This window comes from Candoia aspera, chromosome 1 (assembly GCF_035149785.1).
Source record: "Candoia aspera isolate rCanAsp1 chromosome 1, rCanAsp1.hap2, whole genome shotgun sequence".
Classification (NCBI taxonomy): Eukaryota; Metazoa; Chordata; class Lepidosauria; order Squamata; family Boidae; genus Candoia; species Candoia aspera.
Genome location: NC_086153.1, coordinates 303,699,371 through 303,718,467, shown reverse-complemented (window position 1 = coordinate 303,718,467; position 19,097 = coordinate 303,699,371). Strand labels below are relative to the sequence as shown.

At 40.9% G+C, this 19,097-nt stretch overlaps 1 protein-coding gene across 3 annotated transcripts in view; it reads left to right on the top strand.

The window, feature by feature from the left end:
- The first annotated feature begins 1,044 nt into the window (after positions 1-1,044).
- GALC (galactosylceramidase) overlaps positions 1,045-19,097 on the top strand; it is a 63,545-nt gene continuing 45,492 nt past the window's right edge. The window contains exons 1-5 of one of the 3 annotated variants that reach the window (XM_063290191.1): positions 1,045-1,258; positions 2,872-2,940; positions 6,427-6,490; positions 7,560-7,673; positions 18,587-18,726. In XM_063290191.1, coding sequence (XP_063146261.1) covers positions 1,127-1,258; positions 2,872-2,940; positions 6,427-6,490; positions 7,560-7,673; positions 18,587-18,726 — 519 coding nt within the window. In that variant the 5' untranslated portion in view covers positions 1,045-1,126. Of the gene's footprint in view, positions 1,263-2,871; positions 2,941-6,426; positions 6,491-7,559; positions 7,674-18,586; positions 18,727-19,097 lie in introns of all 3 variants that reach the window. The other 2 variants (XM_063290190.1, XM_063290192.1) reach the window with 2 other exon arrangements.

The following is a 19,097-nucleotide window of genomic DNA, read 5'->3' as shown; positions in this document are numbered from 1 at the left end:
ATCTGCATTTTTTTAAAAAAAACATACGCCATAGGTGGATAAACTGGTCTAAAGTTTATTTACCCCAAATTATCCAAAGCCATCTGCTTCTCAAAAACAATTCTCTGCAATGGCAAAAGACTGAACAGATGGAATGGATCATTTCATTAAGGCTTCACAGTACTGTTTCCCATCCATTTTGTAGATTTGTTCTGATACAGATGTGGGGGAAAAAATTAGTTAAGGGGCTCAGGACTCTGTCCACCAGCAGCATAACCCTTCCCAAACAGCATGGAATAGGACTACATTTGGCGTGGCAAGAGAAGCCAACAAAAGAAGGATCGGGTTTGAAGACGGGCAGCATAAATGAAAAACTATAAAGAAAAAAACAAAAACAAAAAACCCCGCAGCGCGGCAGCTCCGAATGCTCCAGGCCGCTCCGTTCTAAGCCCCTTCCCTCCTCTTTCCCAAAGTGTCAAGGAAGTGAAGAGCCAAAACACACACACACACACACACACACCGACCCCCCACCGCACTTTGTTACACACAAGGAGATACAGTGGCTTCCTGTGGCTAGAGGGGCTGGAAGCAATGCCAGAAGCCATGCTCAGCATGCTTTCCCTACCTTATTTCCCTGCTGTATCTTTAATAGCCTATTCTCTATAGAGGTCTGAAGCTACCGTACAAGTAAGCTGATTCTCATTTCCTCTTAAAATCACTGCAAGGCACTTTAATCTTTAAACTCCTCAGGGGCGTTACAGTGCCGTAGTCTGCAATGGTCAAGATCGCAAGGACCCCGATCTCCGCCCCCGTCCGGATTTCGTACGCAACCCCCTTCCTACATAACCCAGGCTTGACAGTCGCCGTCACGTGACCTCGAGCGGAATAACTCGGCGGTCACGTCATCACCGAGGCGGGAGTGGGGGCCGACACGCGACTGCACCGCCACTCGGCGACCTCGCTCCCTTTCTTTCCGCGCTGCCAGTTGCCCGCCTGGTCAGGTGATCGCGTGTCACCTGACCGTGCTGCGATTTGGAGCGGCGCTGTAGCCGCCTCTCGCGGATTTGTTCCGGGATCTGGGATGCGGGCTGGGTCCTGGTCCTGGTCCTGGTCTTGCTGAGCGCTGCAGTTCGTTCGACCGGCCAGGATGCGGCTTTGGTCCTTGGTCTGGCTGCTGGGCTGCAGAGCGGCTGCCTGGCGGAGCGGCAGTTACTGGCTAGATGATGCCGTCGGGCTGGCGCGGCAATTCGATGGCATCGGAGCCATTAGTGGTGGCGGGGTGGGTGAACTGAGCGACCACGCGGGCTGGGGGTGGGTCAGACAACCTGTACTCGAGTGGGGGCGGCGATGTTTGCGCGGAGTCGCAGAGGCATTTCAGCGGGACGGAAGTCTGATTTAATGCCCAGGAGAACCTGCGAATTGTCTGATGTTCAGGTTGCTTCCTTGTCAGAGCACCGCTGATCATCCCAATCCTTGGGATGTTGACCTTTGTTGACCTTGGGGATGAAGTAACAACCACGCTCAGCTCCCCTAACGCAAAGCAGAGAACCCGTTTGGCGTTCAGAGGCACTTCCTGTAAAAAGGATCTGAGCTCTCAGCTTGCTCAGATCCTTTTTACAGGAAATGCCTCTGAGGGGATCTGAGCATGGTTGTTACTTCATTTGGTCTGTATATTATATGTATATATTGTTCATGTATTAGATGCATCTAATATATAATGGCAAAAGGAAGAGGGGCCGACCGAGGGCAAGATGGATAGATGATATTCTAGAGGTGACGGACTCGTCCCTGGGGGAGCTGCGGGTGTTGACGACCAACAGGATGCTCTGGCGTGGGCTGGTCCATGAAGTCACGAAGAGTCGGAAGCGACTGAATGAATAAACAACAAAATACATAAATAATAATAAATAGCTTCATGTGCTAATTGCTGTAACCAGCATGGCATTTTTTATATTTTATTTTTCCAGTGAGGGTGCTTACATCATGAACAGGGTTTCTTATAATAAGAACTTATAATACCCAACAGACAGATTTTATTGTGCCAGAAGTTTCCCAAGTTGAGTAGCCATTTCATCAGGTAGGGGCTAAAGAAACAGACCTAACTTGGCAAGTGTGTTGCACAATGTATTTAGTTAGGATGTATTCCCCAACTTTATTCAGTGGGGGCGGAGGAGACAGAGAATCAATTTTTTTTTTAAAGCTGGAAGTGAATTTTTGCCATTTGGATTTCAATAGGTGAAGCTTTGTACATTGGTTTTCTAAAATAACTAAATAGAGACAGGGTATTTCCAGGTAAGATCTCGGAAGCAGGAGACAGAAATGATCAATGTCAAGAGTGGATAAGCAGGGATATATTGTTTCATTGTGAGGGATAAGGTGTAAGAACATAATAAATGGAAGCTGAGAATAAGACAAGTTGAGTAAAAGTAAGCTATACATTATAAGGTAAAATAAAGACTCCCTCAAGTCAGATTCTTATTTTTAATGGATACTTGGACAAATCCTTTTGGTTTTCTTTGGCAGGAATATGGAAGAAATTTGTAACTGCCTTCTTTGGGGAATTTTTTCAGAATTCCTTGTCTAATTTACAGATCTGGGATTTTCTCTTGATCTCCAAGTTTGATCCTACTTAGTATTCTGAAATCATCAGCCAAGGCTGGCTAGGTGCTGCTATCTGCTAAATTGAGTATTTGAGAGGAAATAAGGAAGTAAAATAAGGCTAGGAGAAGATGTTATGAAGATAACAGGGGTAATGAAAGAAGCATGGGAAAATGGGCTCGAAAGATAAATGGGGTAAATATGATTATTGGATCATAAAGTTACTTCAGATCAGTAGTATCAACATGTATAAATATTAATCTAAATGTTTGTCTTCCTATTTTTTTTTAATAGGCCACCTCACGGCTTTTGGTGGATTACCCAGAACCTTATCGGTCTCAGATTTTAGATTATCTTTTTAAGGTAATTATGCTTTACTGTTCTTGTATTATTGTTTTTTCCCCTGCCTCCACTAAAACCTAGAAGGATGCATTGTTGTCACATCTAGATTGACTTTAAGGTAGAACTTTAATTTTTTCCTTAAAATATTAACAAAAAGTTGCTGTGATACAAATGAGAGTGGCAGAAACATGAAAATAAAGTTTCATGCACGTGTTCATGTCTCTCCCTGTGCATTCAGTCTTTTGCCATGATATTTACTTCTCTTCTTGATTGATATATGAGATACCATTGCAGTTGCTTTTCTGCTGTTTACTCGCAGTGTGTAAAGTTCTGACACTGTTGACTCAATCAAATTCTGACTTATGCATCCAGATGTAATGCAGATTTCAGATTTATTGGTGATGTGTACAGATGTTAAGCAAAAAGCCATGACTAAAAAAGTTCTCACACAGCTATCTGATAAAAGACACACAGGCACATCAAAACCTCCTCCACACTCCCCCGCTTTTCCCTTAACAGTCCAGCATTCCACTCCTGGCTGGCTGGTACGACCTTGGATTTCTTCTCACTCCCAACCCCCTCCCCATCCGGAGCTTGAGATTTGTTGCTTCAGTGGCAGAGAACACAATCAACAGATCTAACAACTCTTTGATTGTGGGTTCTGACAGAGTTACTGTGGCCTTTTGGGTTAGTGCAAAGCTGTGTGTTGTAACTATGGCAGAATGAGATAGATAGATAGATAGATAGATAGATAGATAGATAGATAGATAGATAGATAGATAGCAAGAGAGAGTGAGAGCCTTCAAGTCAGTTTTCTAGCCCAGAACCTTAACCGCTAGACCACTAAAGCCATTCAGAAACCCAAGAATGAATGAGAATTAATATGGTGAGTATCTGATGAGAATTAGGTGAGTATCTGCTTAGAAAAAAGTCTGTTTGGAATACTTAGTTTATCTCTTCATATGTACCTGTGAAAAAGGAATGAATATAAATCTAAAAACTTGATTGTGAGGAAAATTTGAGAGAATTCTTGAAGGACCCAAGACTCATGAGAGGTTCTGAATATAGGACAGATCACTTTTTGCTCTATCAAGAGGGGATCACAGGAAAAAGTGGACAGTGAAGGAAATGAAAGTAAAAGAAATTAGAGTGAAAATTGAATGACTGCAGGAAGAGAAAATACAAGTCCCATATTAGAAGTTAGGTTTATCTCCCAATAGAAAACAAATGGACATAAAGAAAGAGGGTATGGAAGCTGTTTGGAACAAAGTGAAGAGGATTATTAATGGAAAGTATGAAGATGCTTGGTCGAATGATAAAATGAAAGAGGATGTGGATTTTCCTTCCCTTTCTCTTTAATTTCTTTTGCTTACAAATTTACTCCTTTTCTGTACTTCACATAATGCTACTTACCTTTAATGAAGATGGTACGATGGTTATATAATCTGGCTGAGCAATGAGAATTATTTTTGAAGGCACTGAAAGGAAAAATACTAATGACTGGAGAAGCCAGAACTTTTTTCCTTCCAACAAGTTTTATAAAATATTTTCAGAATCCCTTTCATAATTCTGGTGTTTCTTGGCAACAAGCTCCCAAATGATATAAAACTGGTCTGAGGGATACATTTGGTTTATGGCCAGTAGTATCTGTTACGCTTATTAAATGACTCACGTGAGTAACAATCTCAGAAATGATGCAAATTTACATTATTGTATAATGACATTAAATGACGCAAGTATGTAATTCACATCAGTTTCCCCGCTCGTCCCCCTAGTGAATGCTTATGTGTATTAGCTGGCACAGCCTCAGAAACCTCTTAATCTTATGGCTTTTTTTGCTGTAGTTCCTTTAAGACTAGTGTTCCTTTTTCTCCAGTATTGTTGGATGATATACAGGTAGTCCTCGCTTACTGACCACCTGTCCAGCGACTGTTGGAAGTTGCAGTGGTGCTGAATGAGTGGTACTTATGACTGGTCCTTGAAGTTCTGGCCATTGCACCACCCCCATGGTCACGTGATTACGATCAGAGAGCTTGGCAACCAGCTCACACTTATGTTGGTTGCAGTGCCTTGCGGTCACATGATCACCATTTGCGACCTTCCTTGCTGGCTTCCCACAAGCAATGGGGAAGCTGGCGGGGAAGGTCGCAAGTTGCTCGGGTAAGTCTCCCCTACCTGGCAGGAGCCACCCCGGACCCGAAATTGCTTGCGCACTGCTGGGGCCGCGACGCACCCTCCCCCACCCAGCAGCAGCCATGTACTTGTCTGCTGGCCTGCTTGTGAGCCACCTGGGACTTGCAGCTTCCTGCTGGCTTCCCCACTGACTTCAGTTGTTGGAAGCCAGCTGGAAGTTGTGAGGAGGTCCTCACTTAACAACCTGCAATTCTCGCTTAACGATGGCAATGGGGACTTCTGGGATTGCCGTTGCTAGGCAATGTGGTCATATGACGTCACACTTTACAACTGCATCGCTTAGCAGTGGAAATTCCAGTCCCAATTACTGTCATTAAGCAAGGACTATCTGTAGAAAAATGAAACCTAGTTTGTTGAGCTTTCTGAAGTGGTCCAGGGAGGAAATGTGAATAGAAGCAGAGGATGGGTTCATATTGTACTAAGCCATAGTGTGTTGGCATACCATGTCTGGGCTAAAAAACTTCAGATAATTATCTAGAGCAGCCTTCCTCAACTTTTTGACCTGGAGGAACCCTTGAAATATTTTTCAGGTCTCAGAGAACTCCTGCACATTCAGGCTCAAATATAGGCCCGAAGTTACAAAATTATTATATTTGTTTCATGTGTAGGCCTGTATATATGCATTAACAGTGTTCTTAAACTAAAAATGAAGGAACTTACCTCTTTAATGTGAAGTTGCCCGAATTTGAAATAATTTTTAAAATAAATTGTGATCTCCCAGGGAACCCCTAGTGACCTCTCACGGAACCCTAGGGCTCCACAGAACCATGGTTGAGAAACCCCGATCTAGAGCACAGCAAAATTATGAATGCTAACTCTTTGCTGCCATGTAGTACTGTGGTCTTCTGGAGTTTTGCAGCTCAAAATATGGATGACTAATAGCGTATTGAATGAATCCAGTTATTGGGATTTATAAACCATGGTTTAGGTCTTAGCATTCCATGTGAATTCATCTACAGTGATGTGTGAATTCTACTCGGTTGATTTGCCTGGCTGAATCATCCATAATGAATAGAATGTTTTGAGAAATGTTAAGGTTCTCTAAAGTTCCTTAGATGAATGTTAACAGCCCTGATGAAAAGGAAGGAAGGAAGGAAGGAAAAGGAAAAAAGAAAAAAGAAGCCAATGTAGAGTGCTATCATTTGCATAAAATATGGGGAGGGAGGAAATAATGTAATTGTTCTTTTTAAAATCATGCGGGAACAGCGTTCATGTTAATTAGTTGAAAACTAATCAAAATGGGTGTGATAGTAGTGGAATGTTGTTTACCAAATAGAAATACTAACACTTTTTCTCTCATTCTCTTGTTTTAAGCCAAATTTTGGTGCCTCTTTGCATATCCTCAAAGTAGAGATTGGTGGTGATGCACAGTCTACAGGTATTTGAACTTGGGGTTTGCAGGAAAGGATTGTAGCATTAGTGAATGGGATCTAGTGGAGTAATTGTGTTGATATTTGCTGTTCTGCAAGTGAATGGCTTCTTCATAACCCTCTCTTGCATGCCTTTCTTGCATATGTTCTAGGAGGCACGCATGGGAAATCCTGTAGCACACCGATATGCACTTGGTTAATGTTGGATGCTGCCTGCTGTAATGATAGGTCCTTAATTTTAAATGATACTTGCAAACATGCTCACTTCAGTTTTGCATGACATACCATGCTTTTTCCCTACTTCCCATGCAAGATTGTATTAATTTCACTAATGGAACAAAATAGGGCCAATTTCTCACTAAAGAAACTCAGCAAGTAAATCTGATGCCAGCTATTGGAATTGTGAGGTTCTTCCTTATAACATGTTTATTCCAGTTGTGTAGGCACTTGGAAAGTGGAAAAACACACTTAGCCTATGGTAAAGCATGACAGGCAAAAAAAAGGTTAAAAAAATGTATTATGCAGGCTTAGTATCTGCCAGTGGTAAATATTTGAAGGACAACTTGAGGATCTGGATGGTTGCCAGTGAGGGTGTATTGCTGCCTGTAAATTCTATGATAATACAGAATTTCTATGAAATTCTGCTCTGCCTATGTAACTGCTGATAGAAGAAAACTCTAAATCCAGTTTGAAATTTGGTATCGTACTTTTAGTTATTCCATTTTTAAAGGTCCATATTGAAACTTATCTCTAGACGATAGGAGTGACCTGTTCCTGACACAAAACAGTTTTCTACTGAGCAAGTGCTTTGTGATATGTTATTACTAGTTAGTCATACAGTTATGTTTTTAAAATGAAGATTTTGAATATGAATGTGATACAGAGAGTTATCTGTATTAATGCTTCTGCCCTTGACATTAGCTGGTGGGATGAAACTGAATAAAATAATGTTTCATATTCAGTCTCATTGCACAGATGTGGTTTTCATATGCTGTTGGAAAATATGCTGGAGTAAAAATAGATGACAGGTCTTGCATTTAATGAAATAGAGAGGTAATTTTTATTTTCCTTTCCTAGATGGTACTGAACCCTCACACATGCACTATGAAAATGATGAAAACTATTTCCGTGGCTATGAATGGTGGCTGATGAAAGAAGCTAAAAAGAGGAACCCTTGCATTAAACTGATCGGTAAGAACTACAGACTGTAGAGATATGATGCTTTTGTATCTTGATACTATAATTTGAAAACAGCTCTGTGATTCATTTTTAACTATGATCTCTTCTGATGCCAAGCGCCATATCCAGTTATAAATAATTTTACTCTGTACTCACCTGGATTTCAAACTAAGCCAAATTCCTAGTTGCTGTCTCTGCACCCTTGCTGGCAGTGGGTAGGAACAGGAAGAGGTTAAAAAAGGGCTGGGGCTTTGATCACATGGTTGTGAAAATCATCTCACCTTTCGGTGCTTGGTAGCCTGCCCACATTTATGACCACGGGGTGTGCTTCTACTTCCCCCACCTGCCTGCCTCCCCACATCCCTGACCTTTTGGCTGCCCTGGCTCTGCCATCCTTGCTTCACTTCTCTGCTCCTGCCGCCCTGCACTCTGCTGCCCTGCTGCCCTGCACTCCACCACCCCTGCTGCTCCCAGCTGACCTTTGCCGTCTTTGTCCTCCCACTGCTGATGAAGTGCACCTGGCCTTGCCCTTCCTGAGGCAGCTGCTGGTGGTGCGAGGCCATCTTCTCAAGGTCATGTGTGGCCTTCTTGAGGCCTTGCAAGGCTTTGAAGCCACCTGCTACTGTGGCAGGGATGGCAGACACAGGACGGCAGGGGAGGTGGAGTGCAGGGTGGCAGGGACGGTAGAATGCAGGACGGCCAAAAGGGCATAGATGGAGATAGGTGGACGGAGGTTGTTGAAGCGGAGGTGAGCACAGCAGGGCAGGAGAAGCGTGAGGCCTAACAACCATGAGTGGGACTAACTCACTTCCTCCGTCACTAAGTGGTTTGGTCACATGATGTTTCGCCTAATGACCGCATCGCTTAGCAGCAGAAATTCCAGTCCCATTTAGGGTCGTTAAGTGAGGATTACCTGTAAGTAAGGAGACCCCTGTCTGGAATTGCCTCACTTCAATCATGGTTCTTCTGTTTGACCTCTATACTTCAGCCTGTCTCTGATATCTCCTTGGGCATTGTGACTCGACTCATTGACACAGTAGAGTCAAGCTTGGCTCATAACTCATCAGCTCAAAGCAATGAATTGGAGAAGGCTGTAATTCAGAACATGATTTCGAGGAATAAATCCTGTTGCATAAGATTGGAATTTGCCTCTGATCAAATCTTTCCCCAGTCATTGTAAAGCTTAGAACAAGGGGGTTTGTAGTTTTTTAAAGAAATGTTTTTCCTCACTTTTGCTGTTGGATAATGGCAGAATAATTGTTAATAATAAAGTAATCCGACAACATTGAAAAGAGTGCAATCTGAGCATACTTTCTGGGAGTAAGTCCTAGTGCACCGTGGTGGATTGAATTTTGAGTACTCTTTCTTACTACCAATCTAGATGAACAATACCATCTACTTCTTCCTCTGCAATGGCACTAGGCTTCTCAGGATGTTAATATGAAGTATATTAACTAGAGCTGGAATCAGTGATAATTATGCTTCCAAGAACTTGCTGCTTTTGTGAGAATACTGAAAGCAGCACTGTGGCAAACTGCCTCTTTTTGGCATGTGTGCACTTCACAAGGCACATAGACAAGGGGCTGGGCTGGTATCATGCAGCTGCAGTGTTCCCTTCATCAGTCTGCCCTCTGAGGGTCCCCTGCCTGAAGATGCTGCTGCTTCCAAATGATTTGGGGGAGAACAGTTCTCTCTCTCTTTTTAAATAATTTTATTTAAAGTTTTTTTAAAAAAGCAATAAAACAGTACAGACTAAAAAAAGAAAAAAGAAAAAAAATTGCAAGAAAGCAAAAAAAAAGAAAAAGAAAAAAACCCTCCACCCTAAGAAAGCGGCTTTCCACCCTCATCATGACAAATATAAACAATTCCATGAACTCTCCACCTCCTCTTAATTAACAAATATAAAATTCTTGTCATGAGTACTGATGGCGAGCAGGAGGGGGCCCCTATCCAGGGGGGAAAATGCATGCGTAGTACTGAGGAATTAAGCAGCCATTCAAAGAGACACAGATCAGACCCGTCTTAACTTTTGGGGTTTATCTGTCTGGGTTTTTCCCACGCTTCTTCAGTTTGTTAGGATTTTCTGTCTTATGTAGCAGTAATAAACACTAGAGACCTATTCCTCGTCTCAGCGTGATTCCTGACTGTTAGGACAGTTTATTTGGAAAAGAATCAGTAGATTGCATAGAATGGGATCCATCTGCCAGCAGAACAGATACTGCTAATATAACCAGTCTGTTTTCCAATGTCATCACAAATCTGCTTGAGAGATAGAGGATCCTTCAGAGTAGATCAGAGGGACAAGCAAGGGGATGGCAAGAAGGATACGAACAGAAAGCTCCATGACAGTAATAAAAATTAATTCAGTTGATGCCGGATGTGGTTCAGTGACTAAGTTATAAAAATATTATTCTTTGTTAAATAATTAGTTCTTGTGGACAGACTGTTTTAACTTCCTGGACTCTGATCTGGGTGGATTTAAGACTGGCATACCTCATTTTATATATCAGTGTTTCTTAAACTTTTTTCTCTCAGGACCCCTTCCCACTTTAAAAAATTATGATGTTCCCCAAAAATGCTTTTGTTTGTATGGGTTATACAGGTGGTCCTTGTTTAATGACCATTTGTTCAGCGAGTGTTTGAAGTTAAAATGGTGCTGAACGAATGGTACTGATGCCCAGTCCTCGAAATTACGGCCCGTGCACTGCCCCTGCAGTCATGTGACCAAAATTCAGGGACTTGGCAGCCTACCCACATTTACAATCACAGGATGCACTTCAACTTCCCCCATCCACCTATCTCCCCACCTTTGCCCTTTTGGCCGCCCTGCGCTCTGCCACCCCTGCTGCCCTCATCGCCCTGCACTCCGCCACCCCATCACCAGGCACACCTTGTCAGCAGCAGGAGGAGGAAGACCGCAAAGGTTAGCTGGGGCTGACAAGGGTGGCAGAGGAGCAAGGCAGTGTGCAGGGCAACGGGGGCAGCCAGGATAGCAGAGCGCAGGGTAGTTGATGGGTTTTTGTATTGTGGATTTCAATTCTGTAAGCTGCCTGGAGTCACCGTACATGAGTTGGGAGGCCATATAAATTTGTTTAATAAAATAGAGATAGAGAAAAAAACTTCAAGGACCAGGCATAAGTACCATTCATTCAGTGCCACTGTAACTTCAAACACTTGCTGGACAAATGATCATTAATCAAGGACTACCTGTATCCCAAATTACTTTGTTCTCACCTTCCTGTCAGCTGCAATAACCATATTTATCTCAAAAGCAGACCATTCTGATTTTAATACCACCACATTCAAAATGCAAACAAATGAAAAAAATACTTTGGGAAGAAGAACACTATAAAAATAAATCATAATAATCATTTGCCTCCATCATTTTAAAGGCATATTATTTCTAGAAAAAAAGAAAACTAATATTCCTTTCAGATGTTGTTTATTCATTTAGTCGCTTCCGACTCTTCGTGACTTCATGGACCAGCCCACGCCAGAGCTTCCTGTTGGTCTTCAACACCCCCAGCTCCCCCAGGGACGCGTCTGTCACCTCTAGAATATCATCCATCCACCTTGCCCTTGGTCGGCCCCTCTTCCTTTTGCCTTCCACTCTCCCTAGCATCAGCATCTTCTCCAGGGTGTCCTGTCTTCTCATGATGTGGACAAAGTATTTCAGTTTTGCCTTTAATATCATTCCCTCAAGTGAGCAGTCTGGCTTTATTTCCTGGAGGATGGACTGGTTTGATCTTCTTGCAGTCCAAGGCACTCTCAGAATTTTCCTCCAACACCACAGTTCCAAGCATCGATCTTCCTTCTCTCAGCCTTCCTTATGGTCCAGCTCTCGCAGCCATATGTTACTACGGGGAACACCATTGCTTTAACTATGCGGACCTTTGTTGTCAGTGTGATGTCTCTGCTCTTAACTATTTTATCGAGATTTGTCATTGCTCTTCTCCCAAGGATTAAGCGTCTTCTGATTTCCTGACTGCAGTCAGCATCTGCAGTAATCTTTGCACCTAGAAATACAAAGTCTTTCACTGCTTCTACATTTTCTCCCTCGATTTGCCAGTTATCAATCAAGCTGGTTGCCATAATCTTGTTTTTTTGAGGTTTAGCTGCAAGCCAGCTTTTGCACTTTCTTCTTTCACCTTGATCATAAGGCTCCTCAGTTCCTCTTCGCTTTCAGCCATCAAAGTGGTATCATCTGCATATCTGAGATTGTTAATGTTTCTTCCAGCGATTTTAACTCCAGCCTTGGATTCCTCAAGCCCAGCATGTTGCATGATGTGTTCTGCGTACAAGTTGAATAGGTAGGGCGAGAGTATACAGCCCTGCTGTACTCCTTTCCCAATCTTAAACCAGTCCGTTGTTCCGTGGTCGGTTCTTACTGTTGCTACTTGGCCGTTATAGAGATTCTTCAGGAGGCATACAAGATCACTTGGTATCCCCATACCACTAAGAACTTGCCACAATTTGTTATGGTTCACACAGTCAAAGGCTTTAGAATAGTCAATAAAACAGAAATAGATGTTTTTCTGAAACTCCCTGGCTTTTTCCATTATCCATCGGATATTGGCAATTTGGTCCCTAGTTCCTCTGCCTTTTCTACACCCAGCTTGTACATCTGGCAATTCTTGCTCCATGAATTGCTGAAGTCTACCTTGCAGGATCTTGAGCATTACCTTACTGGCATGTGAAATGAGTGCCACTGTTCAATAGTCTGAACATTCTTTAGTGTTTCCCTTTTTTGGTATGGGGATATAAGTTGATTTTTTCCAATCTGATGGTCGTTCTTGTGTTTTCCAAATTTGCTGGCATATAGCATGCATTACCTTGACAGCATCATCTTGCAAGATTTTGAACAGTTCAGCTGGGATGCCATTGTCTCCTGCTGCCTTGTTATTAGCAATGCTTCTTAAGGCCCATTCAAGCTCACTCTTCAGGATGTCTGGCTCTAGCTCACTGACCACACCGTCAAAGCTATCCCCGATATTGTTATCCTTCCTATACAGGTCTTCCGTATATTCTTGCCACCTTTTCTTGATCTCTTCTTCTGTTAGGTCCTTGCCATCTTTGTTTTTGATCATACCTATTTTTGCCTGGAATTTACCTCTGATGGTTCTAATTTTCTGGAAGAGGTCTCTTGTCCTTCCTATTCTATTGTCTTCTTCCACTTCTGCGCATTGCTTGTTTAAAAATAATTCCTTATCTCTTCTGGCTAACCTCTGGAATTTTGCATTTAATTGGGCATATCTCCCCCTATCCATGTTGCCTTTTGCTTTCCTTCTTTCTTGGGCTACTTCTAGTGTCTTAGCAGACAGCCATTTTGCCTTCTTGGTTTTCTCTTTCTTTGGGATGTATTTTGTTTCCACCTCCTGAACAATGTTGCGAACTTCTGTCCATAGTTCTTCCGGGACCCTATCTACTAAGTCCAGTCCCTTAAATCGATTCTTCACCTCCACTGCATATTCCTTAGGAATATTAGTGAGCTCATATCTAGCTGATCTGTGGGTCTTCCCTAATCTCTTTAGTCTGATCCTAAATTGTGCAAGAAGAAGTTCGTGATCTGAACTACAGTCAGCTCCAGGTCTTGTTTTTACCGACTGTATAGATGTCCGCCACCTTTGGCTGCAAAGGATGTAGTCAATCTGATTTCGGTGTTGTCCATCTGGTGAAGTCTATGTATAAAGCCGTCTCTTAGGTTGTTGGAAGAAAGTGTTTGTTATGCAAAGAAAGTGTTCGTTATGTAAAATTCTATTAGCCTATGTCCTGCTTCGTTTTGTTCTCCCAGGCCATGCTTACCTGTAATTCCAGGTGTCATTTGACTGCCCACCTTAGCATTCCAGTCTCCTGTGATGAAAATAACATCTCTTTTAGGCGTGTTGTCCAGTAGGTGCTGCAGATCCTCATAGAACTGCTCTACTTCAGCTTCTTCAGCATCTGTGATTGGGGCATATATTTGGATCACTGTGATGTTAGATGGCTTGCTCTGAATTCGAATTGAGATCATTCTATCATTTTTTGGATTGTATCCAAGCACTGCTTTAGCCACTTTATGATTAATTATGAAGGCTACTCCATTTCTTCTGTGGTCCTCTTGTCCACAGTAGTAGATCTGGTGGTCATCTGGTGTGAAGTGGCCCATTCCAGTCCATTTCAGTTCACTGATGCCCAAAATGTCTATCCTTAATCTTGACATCTCACCAATAACCACATCCAATTTGCCCTGGCTCATAGATCTTACATTCCAGGTTCCAATGGTGTGTTGTTCCTTCGAACATCGGATTTGCTGTTCACCACCAGCACCGTCGGCTGCTAGCCGTCCTTTCGACTTTGAGCTAGCTGCGCCATCACGTCTGGGGCTAGTTGAACTCATCCTCTGTTCCTGCCCCGTAGCATTTTGACCATCTTCCGACCTGGGGGTCTCATCTTCTGTTGGTATACTGACATACCTCTGGTTGTACTGATCCATTGAGTTTTCATGGCAAGAATACTGGGGTGGGTTGCCATTACCTTCCCCAGGGATCGCATTTAGTCTGACCTCTCTGTCATGACCTTCCCATCTTGGGTGGCCCTTCACGGTTTAGCTCATGGCATCATTGAGGCACTCAAGCTCCAGCACCACGACAAGGTAACGATCCTTTGCTGAAGTCCTTTCAGATAAATACACTATATCTAGAAGAATACAAATAACCATACTTTCCAAGAATATCCAAAGTTCCTTAGAATAAGATATTAATCCACCTAAAAACCATGATTCAATATCCATCTGAAGTAAAATGGGAAATTATGGCTAACTGAAGACCTCCTGGCTTGTTCATTGGTGTCAAAAAGGGAAGAAGAAAGGACTGACGTTCTCAGGCAAAAAGCCTGCTGCTATCTTGGCCTATTACACAAAATAATACTGTCTAAATTTAGCATCTGTTTTCCTTTGTTTTGATTTTTTTCGTATTTAAATTACCTTGTAAACTTGTTTCTCTCTCTCTCTCTAGAGCACACACACACAGAGTTCATTCTCTCTAGCAAGTTCCAATATTTTAGAGCTCTTCACCAAGTTGTAGTATTTTTCAGACACTGTGTATCTGCTTCTGCACAGCTTCAATATTAACATACGTTTCTTAGGAAAAACTAGTTCGCCAAAACAAGAAATCAGGAAATGACAGTATGGGTGAGAAAATACAAAAACAGGAAGACAAGTTAACATGTTTTTACTATTGGCAATCCACAAAGAGGAAGGCAGTCTGAAATATAGGTCAGTTAACCTCACTATGAGGAAGGTTAGCTGGGGAAGAATAAATTACTTCATAATGGCTACAAGCATGCATATATCTACACTGATTGCAACTCCTTCCCAATGCTTTTGTAACTATTTTGCAACTGTATGTTGCCCCAACAAGCATCACTTGCTTCTATTTCCTTTTCCAAGCAATATTCCAGTTAGGTGTTCCAGTATCTACCCCAAAATCCTGCATGCTGTATAGCTTAATTCACTCATTGAAAAAATTATGGTGATGGAGAGGATACTCAGATCTCCTATTACATACCCAAACCATAATTCAAGGAAACAGACTGTTTGGCTGAAAGTTGTCATAGCCTGGAACACATGCATTCATTCAAATTAAGTTTTGGCATCTCTTGCTCCATCAACAGGAGGAAGGTTAGGATAAAGGGAATAAGACTGATCCATAGCTTATCGGCTTATTCTAGAAGTAAAATTGGAGACCCTGGCCACTAAGGTTATGCACGGTTTGAAGTTAACTCGGGTATTTCAGACCTCATAAAAGCACAGTGTAACAGTTGCTAATTAAAGCAGTATTGTTACAAAAAAAGCACATTCTTTTTTCCTCCACAATCCTGAAAAAGAGATGATGCTTTAAGAATCAAATGGACTCTTAAAACAGCAACTTCTTTATCCAAGTTTGCCCAGAAGCCTGAAAAAGGACATGGCTGCTTTAAATGAAAGCACAAAAGAGGTGTTGGGTTTATGTAAAGTCCCAAGCACTTCTCAATCTTTTTCAAAGCATGCATAACTCTAACAGCTACTTCAACGTTAGGGTCCTTTTTCACTGCTAGAGAATTGTTCTCCCTGGACTTCCTGGTGAAGATGGCAGACTGAAGACAGCTCCATGTAAAATGGAGCCAACATTTGTGGACTTAATAAGGAGCTGATTAGCCTATTGGCTCCAACAAACCTCTCTGGATAAAAGAGAGAGACGTGAGATCACCCAAGCTGTTTCTCCTTATAGTTGTTCCTTTTCCTCATGAAGAGACTGCAAGACAGAGATCTGGGGTGGGGGGTGGAATCAGGAGACAGGGGGATTCTCCGTAATTGCTCAAGCTGCAAATGGAGCCTTTTCAAAGGTCACTAAGTTCATTCACTTCCCTTGCTATTGACCTCCAGAAATTGCTTATTAACTGCTTCAAAGAAGCACCTGCAGAATGACAAGGCTGGAGATACTTGGTGAGTGTCTTCATTCCTAACTACAAGAATATGAAGATCTAATTTTATGATTTTTAAGAATTTCAATATACAGTAAAAAGCAAGACAAGGTTTTGACTACAGAAAGCTTGAAGTAGGAGCTCGGAAAACATTTTGAATTTTAAGACTTTGAAATTACATTTGAAGAATAAATACATGGTCGTGAGAACGAAAAATTGTTTTTGAGATTGGGGACATGGCAAGACAAGTGACCTATTATGGCATTCAGAGACATCTTTGAGGAACTGCACTGGGATCTACACCAGGAATTTGATTTAATTATGTCAGCTTTGTTTTGTCTTTTTGAGAACAATTTGTTATCTGAGGAAGATGTTGTAGAACAGGATACACAGCAAAATTTACCTAAGAAAAATATGAATGAGACTGAATAAGAATTTGTCAACGGATATAAAGGGAAAACTGGATGAGGCTTTTAAGATTAAGGAGCAGATAAAAATGATAATCCCGGAGAGCAATTGGAATAATTTCTTTTTGTTGGATTTACGAAAGAGGCTGTTTAAAGTACTGTTTAAAGTATTGAAGAAACATTTAACAAGGATCAACAACCATCCAAATGGATTACAGAGAAAAATTGTTTTGTATACTGTAGAACAAAAAAGGAAATTAAAATTGGTTATTTGACCAGGGATAAAATGAGATATGCTGTTATTATGGGTGGTTCTTTCTGAATCTACTAATATTTTGCTATTTTAAATGGAGAAATGTGATATACTGGATTTGACTGTATCTAATAAGGTGTTACAGTTTTTTCCACTATACTTACTTTATGTATCTGAAGTTTATAGTACCTAAACTGGCTTTGCATTTTACTGTCTTTTTATTCAAAGTAAGGAAGTTTGGTGAACTTTCCTTTTTAAAGGAGGAACTATCATTGTCGTGCGAAATTTCAGATTTTTGTTTATCTTAAGATACTAGGATTATCTTATATTTAGGAACTGTAGATTTGTTTATGGTTTAAAGTTAAGATAAGGAATGATTATTTGAATGAGATAAATTGTTATTTGGGGTGGTTTTTTCTGGAATTATTGGTATTTTTAAATCTGTAAGCCACCTGGAGTCACCATGTGTGAGTTGGGCAGCCTTATAAATCTGTTTAATAAATAAATAAATATTTTGGAATGAGAAAAGTGTTGTGTATTGGAGTTTGTCTTTCATAAAGGAGAAATGGTTTCTTTTTGTTATGTTAAACTTATATTTTATATATGTTAATTAATAATTTAGAGCTCTGTTTATGTCCTAACAGTCAGGAACCACGCTGAGACAAGGAATAGGTCTCTAGTGTTTTATTACTGCTACATTAGACAGAAAATCCTAACAAACTGAATGGCTGCTTAATTCCTCAGTACTACGCATGCATTTTCCCCCCTGGATAGAGGCCCTTTCCTGCTTGCCATCAGTATTCATGACATCAACTATTTTTATTTTCGGTCTTTTGCTTATTAATTCTGTGTGCCTGATCCCACTCTTCAGCTATTCTACCTTCCATTAACTCCAACATCTGACCCCTCTCATTCTCTCTCCATTTCTAGCTCATTTGCATTCCCTTGGCTTCTAATCAACTCTTTCAGTGGTCAAGGGGCACATGAGAAGAATGAGAACCACAAAGTAGGTGGGGCCTCATCACTCATGTCATGTTTGTTTGTTTATAAAATCTATAAGGTTTCCCAATTCAAAACTACTCTGGGCAGTTCACAATATTGAAAAAAGATAAAAACAAACAATTAACAAGATGATTGTAACACAGAAGAATCAAAATACTCCCACATGGGCAAGACCACTTTAAAGAACCTCACCATCCAAATTATCCCATGACCTGGGAGAAACAGGTTTTCAGGGCTTTTATAAATAAGACAAGGGAAGGGGCCATTTTAAGTAATTTTCAAAACAGTTATATGGCAGTTTTCAGCAACTGTAATCAGGGCTCTGAAAAATATACCCCTTTTTCTCAGTTTGTTCTTAATTCTATTCATTGTTCCATCTAGCTCTTGTTGGCAATTATTTTCTGCCACTCATTCTTCTGTTTCAGTGAATTATCCTGTAATTAGTAATGCAAACTATAACTCTATCATTATTGAAAAAGAAAGTTAAAAATGCATAGAATCTAGTGATTCTTGTAGGGGTGTGATAAATATTTACAATGAATAGAGTCTTAGAAAATGTGGATAAGTTTGTTTATTTATTAATCAATCAATCAAATTTAGCCACTGCCCATCTCCCACAAAAGAGGGACTCTGGGCGGTTTACAATAAAATCAAGCATGAAATATGAACATTAAATGCTTTCTACAATAACTCTATTTAGTATTTGAACACCCCCCCCATTATCTACATTTTAAAGAACATTTTAGCTCCATGTAGTTGATGTATTAAGCATAATTTTCCTTTGTTTTGTTTATTAATATGTATATTTTTGCTTCTTTTTGCAGCCTTGCCCTGGGCTTTTCCAGGATGGATTGGGAGGGGTAAGAATTGGCCCTATGATTACCCAGATGTCACCACTTATTATATTGTCTCCTGGATTATAGGTGCTAAAAGATTTCATGACTTGGACATTGACTACATTGGGGTTAGTAAAGGAGTTTCTCTTCACATTCTGTTTTTTTTTTAAAATTTAAATATAACTTGTGTGAGAGAATGTTGTACCATATGGTTTATGATGCAGGTATGCTTCCAGGTGTTTTTTTATTTAAAAATACCCCTCTTTCTGCATTAAGCAATGTATCTATGAGTGATTTGGTCGAAGGGTATAATTGGGATGGTGAAATAAAAGTTAATGTAAAAGAATTCAACTAGTAAAGTAAATTTGACTTGTGCTAAAATGTGTTTGGTCCATAAATAAAAATAGCTTTAGATTACTTTAGACTGATTGCAGAGGACAGTCTGCATTCCAGTAAGCCGTGTTTTTTTCTTGAATGCTTAGAATTATGTAGATTATAT